Raw genomic sequence first — 16,077 nt, forward strand, 5'->3', positions numbered from 1 at the left:
ATATTGTTACTATACATTATTTTCTGTTTTTAATTCATTTATATGCCCTTATGGTACTTTTATCTATTACTGATTTATTTGGAATAAAGACTGCATACCATTACTGCACAAATAAAAATAATTATAAAATCATTCTCTGGGACAAAGTAATTGACCCATCTGTTAAAAGCTCCCTTGATATAAGATGTGATAAGAAGACAAACCTGTGGTGATGATAATTACGATGATGCAGAAAAAGAAGAGGGGAGGAAGAAGATGAAGTATGTTATCAACCAAATAAATAGTTATGCGCCATCAAAATCCATAGGATGAAGCTTAAAACCCCAGTGTGATGGTATTGTGGATGGATGGGTGGATGGAGAGACTGACAGAGGTGCTAGCTGAAATGGGAGTGGGAATAATAGGAGGAGGAGGAGGAGGAGGAGGAGGAGGGGAAGGGGAGAAGGCAGGGGTGAAGGGGTAGGGAGGGAGAGCAGGAGATAAATGAAAAAGACAGGGAAGGCAAGGAAAGGGAAGGGAAAGAAGGGAAAAGGAAAGGAAGGGAGGGGAGGGGAGGGGAGGGAGGAGAAGTGAAGGACAGTAAATGATGTTCTCTATTCTGTGTGACACAGTGAGAACATGGCCGTCTACAACCAGGAAGAAAGCCTTCAAGAGGACAGGGATGGTTGGGATCTCATTCTTAAAAGTATATTCTAGCACATACAGCAGTAAGAAATACATTTGTGCATTAAGCCATTCAATCTAACGTATTTATAAGGGCAGCTCAATCTGATTAATTCAAGATAAATGGTGAGGAAATAAAAAATAAAATTGAGGGATGGAAAGAAAGTTAACAGGATGCTAAGCAAAGGGGGACAATGATGAAGGGAAAACTGGCAGCTTCTGTTGAACACTTATTACATGCCCAGGCTATGGATTTAACATGCCTTCCTTATGTAACCTGTACAGTCAGCCAATGAGCACACACTGTCACACTTGATTTTTTAGGAGAGGAAAATGAGCCGGGGGGGGGGGGGCGTGAACTGTCTCAGGTAGGGAGGAAGAGGCGCAGTCAGAACTTAGGCCTTCCTGCCCAGACTCTAAGGTCTCAGCAATGGACGACACTCCTCCAACAAATTTATGTTAATGATGTAGATTCTTAGGAGAAGAAGATGAGGAGGCTGTAGCAAGGTCACCTTCACATTCCCATCCAGGTCCAAATCCCTAAATTAGTGCCCTGGAAAACCTAAAAATCCTCTCTTCAGAATGTTCCTGAGTTTTGTACATTAAAATTAAGAGAAAAAACTATCTAAGGTAAAATTTTAAGGCATTAAACCTCCAAAAGCACAAGATTAGTGGAACAGTTACTTTCGAAGCAGAAACATGATTTGCTAGTTTCTATTGCAAAAGCATTTGAATTCTAGAACACACTCCCCAACCTCCTCCCCACAAAGCATTCTCTCAAGACATGTTCTCTTGCCCATTTGCTTTTTTGTCTATTATTCTTAGACTGGGAGGCATGAAAAGCAAGGTTTACATGAAGTTTTGGGCCATAAAATAAGACTGTCTCCAAAATATTTGTGTTTCAAATAAACATCAAATGCAAAATTTATAGTTTATCCTGAAGTTCTGACAGCTCATGTGGATTCGGTTTATGCCCTATGTTTCAAAGGTACCAGACAAACGCCATCGCAAAACATGATTAGGCAGGCATAGTGATGTCTCCAACAAATCACGGCCGGCATTGTGGAGCCAAGGGCATCCTGATTTGCAAACTCACACAGACTTCAGGTCCTGAAAGAGCTCTTTTCATCTCCTTGCATACAGCTGACAAGACAGGGGAGAGGAACTGAAACCATGGAGCTTGTACATACACAGAGACATGCACAATACACACATACACACAGACAACACATACTACACAAACATGCATACACACAAAGCTCACATAGAGCACATCTACACACCACACCTACACCCACAGACACCACACACACATAGACCACACACACACACATAGAGCATAAACACACTTCCAATCATCAAAGGGCACACACTTAACAAAACGCCTCATATCCATAAAGCCATGAAAACAATTCTCCCACAAATCATGCACGGAGATAGACTTATCTTTGAAAGGACTCTGGACACGTCAATTTTCATCACCAGTTACCTGTGTACCTTCTCTCAGGTACTTTCCACATGCTGAGAGTCTCATTGTGAACATGAGCTGCTACTCAGGATGACTCACAAAAAGGTAAGGCATTTTAGGCCAAGTGAGAAGTCACCAAAGCACAACCTAAGCAAAGCAAACAAGCCTCCAGCTCCAACAGGGAATGAAGAAGGCCTCTCCCAGGAGGTCGCAGGAAACCCAGCCTGGACAATGGGTACGCATGTGTGGAATAAAGGCAATGATCAAGAAGATGGCTCCGCAGTTCTCAGTGTGGGCTCCAGACAAGTGTCCCTGGGAACAGGTTCGCAGTGTAGTCTGTGGGTGCCAGGCACCTCCTAGGAACCGACTCCACAGACCTCCCAAAGCAGCCCCTCTGGAGCCCAGCGTGGTCAGAGTTTGAGAACCACAGCAATATGCAAAAGAGACCCACATCGGGCAGAAAGTCTGGAGTGGGAACAGAGTTGGCGACTGGGGACAAAGGCGGCTGGCTGCTTTTGAAGGAGGAACAGCTAGAAGTCACACTCAACAATTTGGATTTTACCTGGAGAACGACAGCCATCAAACTATGAGCACAAACTCACCGCAAAAGTGACAGCTGCTGCATAGTTATGTTTTTGTATCGTTCTAGCGTTAACCTTAGCAGGACACAGAAAAGCGGCCTAGCGAGGAGTGCGAAGTCAGCCTTACCTTTCTTCCTGGAGTCTTTCTTGGCGCTGGTTTTCACAGCTGCTTGAAGTTCTGTCTCAGTTGACATCCTACTTAATCCTTAGTCCTCTTCACACAGACCCCGGGCCTTGGCCAGGCTCATCGAGGATCCTCTCCAAGAGAAAGGCTCCTCCCTTCAGAAAGGACACCCCGCGCCGTGCATGTCATTCACTCTTTCGGAGTGCTGCAAATCAAAGCAAGAGTATTCAGAATCACAAGCCTTCTGGGGCTGTAGGGAAGTTGGCGAAATGAACCAGCAAGCACGCAACAGCAAGATCGTCTCCATCTTTGGGGACAAATTTGTTCATCTGAGTTCATGAAGCCGTGGATGGGGTTTATACCACAAATGAGACTAAAAAAGTTCTTGGCGAAACAATTTAGCCAGCTAAGAAATTGAAATTTTCAAAAGCAGCAAACGCCAGCTCTTTTGCCCATGTTCCTGATGGCCAAGTGCTAGATGCCACCCAGAAAATATCACAGACATATTTCCTGACCAGCCCCGTGGAGGCATTTTCAACAATGGGCCACCCATCCATCAGCCAAGCTTGATCAGAGCCTGGGCAGCTAAGGCAGATCATAGGGGAGTGACCTGCAGCCTGTCCCTCACTGGCAGGCATCAGGGGGACGGAGAGTTGACATGCAATTGGGCTCCAAGGGTAAGGTGACAAATGGGGCTGCAAAACTTTGCAGCAAGCCAATTTTTATGTCAGATTTTCCCCCAGCTATAAGAGCAGACAAGCATTTAATGTGGGGAAGGAAAGGAAAAGACATGGCGGTGGGAGACACACTTTTTGTTCATTCTGTCTCTCCGAAGCATGTATCGCACAGTCCTGAGTACCAGGAAGAAGAGATGCTGTTAGGAGGAGAGTAAGATGGTGAGGGCAACACAGACACTTCAATTACAGTTAGCATTTACTATGCACTTACAGATACACTCAATACTCTGGCCCCAACACTGCAAGTTCACTGTCGCCTTGGATCTCATTTCAACTGAATAGACGTACTGCCATTGTCAATAGTCTTTTTGCCCAGCCCCAATCTGATAGTTGTAGGTGAGAATCCACTGAGAATAAACATTTCACTAGTTAATCCACTTTCGATAATATTAAGAAAAGAAGCTACGAGAAACGGCTCTTGAAATAGTGCAGACAATTTTTAGCTCGTTCTGCAGAACTGGAACTGTTTAATCTAAGAGGGCTGACCTCAAAATCCAGTTGCAGCTCAAAAAGACTAATGACCTAACCCTGCTAATCATGACAATTAAAGATGGCTTAACTATAAGGCCTAATATGAAAGCCATATAAAATTACATTAAAGTTTAATTGTGAGGCAATGTCCACCTTTATCCGAAGATACCTGGTCATATTTTTTTTAGAATAACCTAATTATTTTTTCAAAGGACACTATCTCCGTATGTAAGTACTTGAATTAGAGGATCTAAGGTGACAAGTAAGAAAAAGAGATAATTGCCTTTGTAGAACAGACTTTCTGAAACCACACATTAAAAAAATGAGAACGTCTCCATTATTTTTGTGACATTATCCGCATGACAACTCCTGATTTCCAAAGACACAGTCCACTGGAGACAGCAGAATCACAATTATTGGCCACATATTGACATACTCTCAATACCCATCATTTTATTGCAATAAAATAATTACTAGACTCTAGTATAGAGCAGGTGTAAACAAACATCATGCAACTCTGGTAGCCAGGAAGAATCATCAAAGCCTTTCACTGGTCCACAAAGAAGTGAGACCTAGCAGAAGAATCATTCCTGTGGAGGACAATCTATGCACAAGACCAGAACCAAAGTGGATATAACTGCCAGACATGCTGGCCACAAAGGAGCCATGTTTACTTTGCTTGGCAAGTAAGTAAAGCCACACATGAGACTAGACCCATTCTTCAGGATCCTGAAGAAACATGCTTTTGTTGAAAGGACATGCACAGTGAAAAGGACCCCCCTTGCCCCAACTGCATTTAAAACAAATATAATCCATTGAATGAATGTTTAAGCCTGGCCTTTCATGGGGGTCCTCTTCCCACCCCTCCCTTTTGCTTCTGCTTGCCATCAGTTCCGTTGTTGGTTCTGCCTTGACATTCATCCAACCCCCTTGAGGCTCACTTCAAAAAGACAGTCCGGAAGTTCTGAGTTTTCTATTAAAATGGAATTTCCCTCTTTCACCTAGACCATTATTGATCAAGTCCTGGGTTTCAACAGCTGTCCAGCTGTGTGACACTGAGGAAAGTCACTGAGGTTTTCCCTACCTCAGTTTCTTTACACCAATAATGGACAGTTGCCAAATCTGAAGTTACTGTGGAACTAAGGGAGTTCCCACCTGTCATGAGACTGAAAAATGTCCAAGGCAGGACACCCTCTTAGCCAGCACTTCATGAGTATGACATCATAGTTTCTTTTGTGGTTTGATATGAGACTTTGTGCCTGATATGAGAGCACATGTCCAGGGGAAACTGGGCCAGCTTAAGTCTGCTTCCTGAGAATAAACAAGGTATAGGAAGAGGCAGGATAGCAGATCTCCCCATGATGCTGGCCCTGTATCCAATAGGTTCCTAATACCTAAGTGTAAAACTGCACAGGTTCTGCTCCGTGCTCTACTCACAAACAAACACAGACAGAGACAGACAGACAGACAGACGTGCACACGGGGACACGGGTCATCCTTGATACAAGAATGCCAAGCATGTCCCCTTTATTGTGCTCAGGGGCAGCTTCTATAGGGCTCTGTCCACACCCCAGCTCTCGGGATCTTTCAGCTGCAGACTCACAAGAACCCACTCCCCTGCCATCAGGGTCTTGTGCTCAGAGTAGCTGCAGGCTGCTCAGAGCAGAGGAAAACAAGTTGCTTACAAGAAATTCAGGGTCTGGTGGTCCGCAGTCCCAAACACCTCACAGACATGGGTTTATACAGTTTCAAAGATTTTCAAAGCTACTGTATGAAAATGGATAGAACTCAGACGATTTTCTCTCCTTCCACTTCAAAGGCCAACATCCAGCACCTCCCCATTTCCCCTGGGCATCTAGAGTCACTTGTATGGCAAAATGTGATACATTCGAGTGCTATGAGCAGTACTAGAGAATCTCTGAAGTACGTCCCTGTATCAATAATGATAGGAAACACCAGAGCCATTCTGAATGGAAGCCCAAATAGGGAAGCTGCGGTGGAGACTGCACACAGCAAGGGCCCACCATCCCCTTTAATTTTCCAAAAGCCAGAGGTTGAGTGAATTCTGTGAAGTAACTCCAAATTATTTAGGAAATTCATTTCTTTGTAATTAAGGAGATTAAAGTCCTTCGGGGCCAGAAACCATGTGACAACTCAAATCATTTTCCTCGGTAAAAGCTGTGAAACCCTATCAGTTAAATTCAGGCTCGTCTGGAATTTTGAAATGCTTCAATAATGTTTCTTTGCTCCACACAATCTGCAGTAATTTAATATTTCTGAAGTGTGTCAGGTTTTTTATAATGAGCTCTTCAAGTCTAAATGTGAATTATGTAACATTCCACTACAGACTTTCTGTCTCGTGAACAGCTTCCAAAATGGAAAATCCCATGTTGGGTACGCGACGGGTGGGGGACAAACACCCAAGCTCAAAGCAGAAGAAACAGCTATGCCTCTGCTCGACAAACAAAGCAGGGAGGCTTTGGTAACTCTAACAGCACATACTGCAAACACAAGCTAAAACACATACTATAATGCACATTTATGTGCTCTTTCCTCACGATAGAGTCCTGGGATAAAATGGCTATGATGTTTTCAGACATTGCTTATTCAATCACTTCGCCAACGTAAAAAGTGAGATATTTCTCCTTAGCCAGTGAGAAAACTGAGCCATGGCCAGGAGATGAGCTCATCCACTATTACCTGCTGATTAAGTGACTTAGTTCAGAACAGTGGTTCTCAACCTGCCCACTGCTGTTCCACCCCAAAGGGGTCGTGACCCACAGGCTGAGAACTGCTTGTATAGACCAATGCACAAGCCATGCTTCACCCCCATTCACTTCCCACTACTTAACCATGGAAGAAGGAGTAAGGAATATGTGGTCTTTCTGTCGCTTGGAAAATTATTCAGCTGTTAAAATGAACAATGCAGGATTGGCACAAGCTATAACATGGAGTTACCTTGGGAACAAAGGCCAAATGAAGGGATCAAAGGAGGCTGTATACTGTATGATTTCATTTCTGGGAACTGGTCAATATAGGTAAATCTGCCGAAGCAGATCAGTGATTATTACAGACGAATCCAGTAGGAAAAGAGACAACTTAATGGAAACAAGATCCATTTGGGGGGGTGATGAAAATATTTTGGAACTCGGTAGAAATGATGGTTGTGACTTTCAAACATCATCTGTGATGTGTGTAATAAAAACATGTTAAAATGGTTACGTTTATGCTATATTAATTGCACATCAAATGAAAAAAAATCACAGTAATATTGCCTGCCCAAGCTTGATACACCTTATATGACATGCCAATAAGGGTATATATTTCCTTCAAAAAATAAGACAATGAGTGCCCGCAAATTTGAAGGCATTCTTCAGGATTAGGAACTTCGTATATGCAAGCATTGTAAACTGCACCCAACCATCCTGGTGTTGTGGTTGGCATAGCAGGACATCGTCCTCGGTGTTGTCCACATTGTAAGCACATGAAGCAGGCCATTTCAGCACTGAACAATGACTGCAAGGTGCAGGCAAGCAGCCCTGGGTTCCCCATTAAGAACTGCACCACAGAACGTGAGGGATTTGGAAGGAAAAGAGAATGGCTCCGTAACAAGGCCAGTTCACTCTGGGAAACAAGCCACCTTTGGGTATTGTTGGCAAGAAAGACCTAAGTCTGATGTCTTTTTTTTAAAAAAGGGACATGGCAAATTAGCCAGAAGATGGTAATGATTTCTACACGACAGAGAGGGCTGGGTGCTGCAGTGGCCAGGTGGCAGGTTGGGGTGATAAGGCAAAGGGTAACTGTTCTCAGACAATAGTTCCTCGTGGAATTTGCACACCATTCTAGGCAGCTGAAAAATTAACAAGGATGGGAATTGGGGGAAGACAAAAAAAAATGAAGCACGTTATTTCTGTTTTATGCTCCATGAGAAGCAAAAGCCCAGCCGTGGAAAGACTGGGCAGGAAAGACAGATAGAGTTGCTTAGGAATCTGTGATCACACGGCATGCACTTCCTCTTGGGTAGGAAGGGAGTCCAAAGTTTAAAAAGTAAATGTCAAACACGCTTATCAGGTTCTTCTGCTTTCTGTAATATGACAGGCCGAAGAATTTTGAAACTATTCTGACACATTACAAGACCGAGCAAGGAAGGAGTACACCTGTGTCTTGGGAGTCCAAGTTCTCAGGAAAAAAGGACTTTGGAGTCCATACAGTAAAAGTATGAGTAAAGCAGGAAAGAACGCTAGGGGGCAGATGAGAGACTGGAGGTTTCAGGGAATGAGATCTAAATATAAATTATGTGTGTGGGTACTTAAAGGCGTATGCGTATCTGTGTTTTCATCCACTAAACAACAAAGAATCTCAGGAGCAGTGAGTCACCTCCTACTTGGAGGGTGGCCTCTAGCTCCATTCTTTACACATGAAGCCAGCGCTGGAGAGGAGGGGAAGAAGACCAGCCTAAAATGCCATGTTTTCCAGAAAGTGAGAATTGCACACAGTGAAACTAAAGGGGGAAAAAAAGGTCTTAGGACAATGTCACCTCAGATGGAACACTTCAATCAGCAAGATGATAGCAACTGATACATCGTTGAATACAACAGAAATCCATGAATCCATACCTGCAGGAGGCATAGAAAGCCCCAAGTCAGTCAAGTCCTCATGAATGTGTGCTGTTGACCAGAGCACAGCCATGTGAAGGACCCTGAGGTTCAGAGGGATACAAAATCGTCCTCTAGAAAGCAAGTATTGATAGTACGTGATGAAAATGTCCTGCATAACTTCCTGGTCCTCTGGATATTCCCAGCCTGCATATTCCTCAACAGGTACTGTGTCTCTTGATCCAGCTGTGTACCGTAAACCCCACCTCCTTGTGACTTCAGTCACTCCACTTTCCCTTTCAGCCGGACACAATCACCTGCCTCTCTGTTCAACTCTGGAAGAGAATTGGCTGAGCTTTCAGGATGCTGAGCTTTCTCCATGCCAGCACCCACTCCAACCCATCCCAGCTTTCTTTGTGTTTCTGTGTGTTTGCCATTTCTTTATTCTCTTGCCATTTCAGTCGGGTCCAAATCCCTGGAGCCATGCTGGACATGCCCAACCCTGCTGACAGAAGAACACAGGGGACAAGGAAAAGGCTGCCTTGCAGAAAGTGGATGCTGACACTGAGTGACAGTAACAAGGGGACCCTGCAACCATACATCTACATTTTGCAACCATAAGAGCAGAGGCTAGTTAGATATTGTAGAGACTAATTAGATACTGTAGAGACCAGTTAGATACTGTAGAGACTAGTTAGATACTGTAGATCTGGGGATTTTTGATGAGGAACAGGACTTCAAAGGTCTAAAAGTATCTTCTCACTGCATCTATGGTTCCCAGGGGAAATTTGTGATTATACAATGAAGGAATTGAACAACGTCTCCATTAGCTTATGAAGCTCAGTGTCAATGAAGAGGGCAGAAGGGAGGTGCCCTGAGGATGCAGCATCTCCACACACACACACTCACACACACACACTCACACACACTCACACACACACGCACACACACACACACACACACACTACAGCTTAGCATAAAACCTAGCACACAGTACCAGCAGAAATGCTTTTTGTTTATATTTTTAAATGTATTTATTTCTTATTATTGTGAGAGTGCCTGGGGGGGCACAATATCACAGCACAAATGTGGGGGTTAGAGAACAACATCACAGTCATACAATCAGTTCTCCTCCTTTTACATAGTTTCTAGGGATGGAAGAGCTCAGGTCACCGGACTTGTTGAGAAAGCACCTTTATGCTCTGAGCCATCTTGCTGGCCCAAAGCAGAACAGTACTAAAGAAGGTCCGTTGGAGGTAGACCAAACTCATGTAAAATAGTTTACAAACAAAACACATTTCTCCTTTTCAAAACTAATATAAGAGATAAATGATATTTTTCTATGTAATAGCTGCTTGGTGTCACTTTGCATAAGGGAAAAAATCTAGAGGTAAACTATGTATAAAGTTTATCAGATTACTCGTTGTAAAATGGGATGGTAAGGAAATTAATTCTACAAGTGGACACGAGTCGGGACAAGTAAAATCTCTGAGGAAATGTGTTTTGTTCAAGTACAATGCTACTCCTCAAAGGCAGGGGCCAACAATGATTCAAGTGTCTTCCTGCCTCCAGCAGCCAATGACGCTGAAAAACCTGTTTGTCTAATCGAATTCAAAGCTAACCAAAGTCAGAACCAGGTTTATAGCAATATTCAAGGAGTTTCCTTGACAGCCACAGGGCATGCTTAGGGTTTCATTTCACTAATGGGTCATAAAGTTTCGTTAAATGTTTTAGGATCACGGAAATTCATTATGTAACTCCAAAGGTATTGGAAAGAGGTGTGAGAGCACCCTGCAATCCCAGCACTTGGGAAACGGGGGCCAGCGAGATCAGTAATTCAAAGCCACCCCCAGCTGCATAGTGAGCCAGCCTGAGTTGCATGAAACCCAATATGGGAAAAACAAAACAAAACAAAATAACAATAACAAAATCCAAAACTTAAAGAAAGTAAGAAAATCAGACAGGAAGGTCGGCTAATCATCTTAAGTCATCTCACCATGGTTTACAATACCATGGGCTCTTCTATTAAACTCTGGTCTCTAATTACACAACAGCATACACAAAGTGGCAGGCTCTAAACTTAAGGAGCAGCCCAGAGGCTGAGTTGGACTCCTGCCTGACTCTATCGCTGATTCCTAGTGACTGCCATGTGGCTTTAGTTTCTTGAGCTAGTTAGTCAGCCTCAACTTCTTCATCTGCGAAATAGGGAAACTTTCTATCCTGATGGGTTTTTGAGAAGCTAAATGAGCAAAATTGTGTGAAATCTCACAGCTGCCTGCTTTTCACTCCCTCTGTTCAATGCTGCCCTGTTCTGCCCTTGCCTTCTTGCCTTCTCTCAGTCTTAATTCCTATCTTTTAACATTTTTAAAATAATTTTATATATAATAAATGTTTTGCCTGCATTTGTACCTACACACCACATGCATGTGTGGTGCCCACAGAGGCTAGAACAGGGTGGCAGAACCCCTGGAACTGGCATCATCTGTACTGTATATCTTATTGGCTCTAAGAAGAGGGCATGGAATCCTCTAGAAGTGGAATTATAGATGGGTATGAACTACCATGTACACACTGGGGATCAAACCCAGATCCTAAGAATAGTCAGTACTCTTAACCACGGAGCCATCTCTCAGGTTACCTTATTTCCCATCTTTTAATACAGCTATGCATCTACTTTCTTAGTTAGACATCGCATGCTATTTGAATAGAAACTTACTAGACCACCACCTTTGGGTGATAACATCTATAGAGTCGGGGCCCAGGGCACGGTGCGGAAAGCACATCGAAAGGCTGTTCTCTAAGGAATCCACTACTCTATATGCTCAAAGAGAGAAAAGACATCATCAAGTTTTCAAGTGGTTCTTAGGTAGGCAACTAAGTCTCTCAACCCACAGAGACTGTGCAACCCACTGTGCAATATGAGGAAAGCTGGCAGGACGGTACATGGTCAAAGAAGTTCTACCTCATTCTGGGGCCTGATAGCAGCAGCAGGTCGGATAGATTTTGTCAACAATTAGGATATGGAGTTAAGACAGAAGAGACTTGTGAAAGGTTAATGAATAGCAGTCATGTTGACAAGCAAAGATGGAGGTCCTAAAGACTGAGACAGAGACTGAGACAGAAACACAGAGAGATGGAGATCATGGAGCCAGAAATGAGATTGAGACAGCGAGATACAGAGAGACATAGATGATAGAGCCAGAAAGGGACAGAGAGTCACAGAGAGATGGAGATCATGGAGACAGAAAGGGACAGAGAGACAGATATGGACAGAGATGTAACCAGATGCAGTCAATAAGGACAGAGAATAAGCAACATTAACTCTCTCATAAACCACCTAGTCTTGGAATTCACTTATAGTGATAGCAAAAGAACCTGGGCAAGCATGTGGATAAAAACACACACTGGTAGAGATGTCACACATTCTTCACAGCTGCGGAGTAACTACTGGCTCTCACATGAAATACCTCGGGGGTACCAGAGAAGATGAGCAGGGACAGTTCAGGTTCTGTTGCTATGGGGTTAGCACAGGTGTTAAAAGTCCTAGAGGTCAACAGCCAGGAGGGGAATGACAGCATGGCTATATCAGTAGGATTTCTTGGTTTAAAAGCTTCTGCTATTTGGTGGCCCTTGCCTAAACTGTCCCAGATAAATGATTATTCAAGGGGGAAAGGCCAAAACCAATCCAAACCCAAAACAAGCTCTTCTTCAGAGCAGAGCTATTAATCAGTATCCGACCATCAAATCAGCTCCAAGCTCAGCCTCTCCGCAGTGCTCTACAGAGCTGTCTAGAGATGCTGGAGGTTTGGAGCGACGGAACAAAGACTGTCTCCTGCTTCATCCACCCAGGGCAGAGGCCCAGCCAATCACTGGATGGCTTCCCCCAGCACAGCAATCCTAAGGGAGCCCCTTATGGGTCCTTTCAGCCACAGTGCTTTCCAGTGCTCCCTCCTGCCCTGGCCAGGCAGGATACAGTGTTCATTTGCTCCTGTTTATTTTGCTCTTCTTTACTGAACCTTGTTCAGCTCCTCTATGTGTCTTCCTGCAATGTGTGTGACTGACACAAAACTACTGCTGTCCCCTGGGATCTTGCAGAAAAAGAGAGACAAATAGTTAATGAGTGATGGAGGAGTTACTTTCATTTAATAAAGAAACTGCCTTGGCCCATTTATAGGCCAGCCCTTAGGTGGGTGGAGTAAACAGATAGAATGCTGGGAGAAAGGAACAGAGTCAGTGAGTCGCCATGATTCTCTCTCTCCAGACAGACGCAGGTTAAGATCTTTCCTGGTAAGCCAGCTCATGGGCTACACAGAATATTAGAAATGGGTTAGACCAATATGTAAGAGCTAGCCAATAAGAGGCTGGAACTAATGGGCCAGGCAGTGATTAAAAGAATACAGTTTCCGTGTAATTATTTTGGGTAAAGCCATACGGGCAGCCGGGTGCCGGGGACGCAACCCTGCTGCTCTTATTTCAACAAATGAGGCCCTCGCAGAGAGGTGATCTTCAATAAACAAATCCTGCATTTGGCGGCTTCAACTTGCTGATTTACTTAAAATATATCAGGTCCTTCTTTACTCTCCCTTCCACAAGCTGCATTTCATTATTTCCAGAGAGAGATGGAGGGGGGAGAGAGAAAGGAGGAGGAGGAGGAGGAGGAGGAGGAGGAGGAGGAGGAGGAGGAGGAGGAGGGGAGGGGAGGAAGGGAAGGGAAGGGAAGGGAAGGGAAGGGAAGGGAAGGGAAGGGAAGGGAAGGGAAGGGAAGGGAAGGGAAGGGAAGGGAAGGGAAGGGAAGGAAGGGAGTTGAGAAAAGCCCGCAACCGATGCTGCCTGGCTTTTAGGCTGACCTTGGACAGGAACTCATCTCAACGCTGTCCGGATCACAGTGATCTTTAGATGACTTCTCCTGCAAGAGTTCTGGCCTTGCAAGGCCCCATCCTCTCTCCCACCACTAACCTAACATCCTATTTTTCTCTTCTCTAATGTCAAATTTTTATCACCTCCCTTCCAAAAAAAAAAAAAAAAACAAAAACAAAAAACAAACAAAAAAAACAGGCCATAGTCTTCCTTTGCTCTGCTAATGATCTGCTAGTCTGATCTCAATTACTGTAAAATGGGATACATGGATGTCTCAAATTTTCTCCACAAAGGGAGCTGCACTTGATGAGAAGCAACCCAATTTCCACAATTATCTCCCTGACAAAAAGCATAGGCAACAACGATAACCATGGGGCTGTGTTTTCCTGAAGCCGTAAATGAGAACGGACGGTCTAACAAAGGCCATCTTGTTTCTGTTGTTCCCTGATTTGTCAGAGTATTTATTTGAACCATCTCACAGAAAAATAAAAATGCAACCACTCTTGGCAACTCCCAAGCAGAAAGCTGTTTGCACCCCAGAAAAGCTTCTCTCAGAGTCACTGGTCAGCATCCACTGCATCTCACCTCAGACACCTCCTCTGCCACAGACCTGCCTCTTGTGCACACGAGTGACTACCTCTGAGCAGACAGCACACATGACAGACCCCACGATCACTGCAAGTAGCGCCTGTCAGTGCAACTGCAGTCCACCCCTGGAATTCTCACCGTACAGCCTGTGTGTGTGCATCCGGGGTACTGGACAAAAAGTCAGGTGGCTCTAACAGGTGGCAGAGTTCAGAGATGGGAATAACGGATATGAGCGCTCCCATGAGTCTCGGGGGCCAGCACGACCCTCACTCTCACTGGTCAAAAAGCACAAAGGGATGCATATTACTTAAGGCCCTGAAACTCCATGTGGTCACTGAAAAATGGAATGACTCACAATACACACCACATAAGGCTATTATAATATATGACATGCTCCACAGAAAACATTCACCACATAGAGGGCAGTGCACAGTGGAGGCAGAGAAATGTCCCTCCAAAGGGTTCATTGCTCTCATTTCCAGAAAATGATAGAGATGAGTTAGATAATGAAAATGTGAACTTTTGAACTCAGAGTTCAGATTACAGACAATGTTTTAGATGGGCAAGACCACAGAGACACTGAAATGCTATGAACGCCTTTTGCCTGTAGAATCTTTGGGACAAGACAGCAAACGGTGATGGACAGAATAAGGACGTCCACGGATGTCCAGTCTTGAATTCTGAAACTTGTCAGTGTGTTTTCTTAAGTGACAAAGGACTCGTGTATATTCACCCTGCTTCCTACACCCCCTTTACCCAAGTCAAGTCCCAGCTCCCTGAGCCTGGGTTAGATTCTTCATTCAAACAACAGTTGAGCCCAGCAAGAAAATCTATCCAAACTGAATACAGAGAAAGATAGACATATGCTCTCTTTCGAGCATGTGGCTTCAGCAATGCAGACTCTGACCCTGAGACCAGCACCAGGGAATAGCCCTAGGGCAGCACAACAGGGGCCCAGCAGGACAGGAACTTTATGTCAGCAGAAGCCATGGGGTAGAAAGAAAGTTCATGATTAGTATGGAGGTCACTTTAGGGGAAGAAGCAGCTGAGGGTACTCAATTCAGGGAGCAAACAAAGTCCCACGCAATGCAGACAAAAGGATTAATTTAGCTTTAGTTCCCAGGAGGCATCCAAGACCTTTCCTGCTAGGAATTCATATGCCAGCCTTCATGAGGACAGGCTGCATGGCTGATCCTAACTAAACTCCAGCATGAACTCTTACAAAAGGCCTTGTTGTTGCCAGCAGGGGATAGCCTCTGCCAGGAGGTGGAGGCTACTAGTTACCTACAACTTCCAGCCAAGCACATCTGCTTATCCTTATCACCAATCAGGGCTGCTCACCGTGGGGCTCACAATGGAACCGTGAGCACCACTGATTTGCAGACTCATCTTGAGATTTCACTCTGTGCTTCCACTACCTCCTCGATACAGGACCCAACATGGCAGCTCTTGACATTGTTGAGCTCAGTGTCTACCTCTGTGAAGCCAAGAACTGGAATCTTTTTTGGAAAGGCTTCTGAGTGGATACAGAAGGTACCAAGTGCTGCACTTGACCTCACAGTGGGAGAGGAACACATATCATTTGCCTTTCCTCCCCTCCATTCCACTTGTATAGAATTATTTGGAAAGAAAAGGGAACTTTTTCCAGTATTTATCTCTTATACTATGTATAAGGATTTGTCAAAATTAATAAAGAAACCAATTACAAAAAAATATTTGTTGTGAAAAGTGAGATCTGATATACCAACTTTGTCTGACCCTCAGGCGCCAGTCCGGGACACCTCTCCCAACCCACAACTCAGTCCCCGTCCACACAGGAAACCCATGCTACAGTTACATCTGGAAAACATGGATTCAGACATCGAATACCACACACTTCCTCACCTTTTAAAACTCAGTTCCCTCTTCGCTGTTTCAGAAAATTTTCAGACTATTCAGAAAATTTTATAGCATGAGCATTGTTTAAGGGAGACCTCAAAGGACAGTTCAGAAC

The 16,077-nt window shown here is 44.3% G+C and overlaps 1 protein-coding gene across 4 annotated transcripts in view; it reads right to left on the reverse strand.

Moving 5' to 3' along the window:
• Nucleotides 1-16,077, reverse strand: part of Dab1 (DAB adaptor protein 1) — a 1,075,383-nt gene that overhangs the window by 245,614 nt on the left and 813,692 nt on the right. For all 4 annotated transcript variants that reach the window (XM_057785280.1, XM_057785281.1, XM_057785282.1 and 1 more), the window contains one exon: nucleotides 2,840-3,041. In XM_057785280.1, the coding sequence (XP_057641263.1) occupies nucleotides 2,840-2,906 (67 nt within the window). In that variant the 5' untranslated portion in view covers nucleotides 2,907-3,041. The remainder of the gene's footprint in view (nucleotides 1-2,839; nucleotides 3,042-16,077) is intronic.

This window comes from Chionomys nivalis, chromosome 11, assembly GCF_950005125.1.
Source record: "Chionomys nivalis chromosome 11, mChiNiv1.1, whole genome shotgun sequence".
Classification (NCBI taxonomy): Eukaryota; Metazoa; Chordata; class Mammalia; order Rodentia; family Cricetidae; genus Chionomys; species Chionomys nivalis.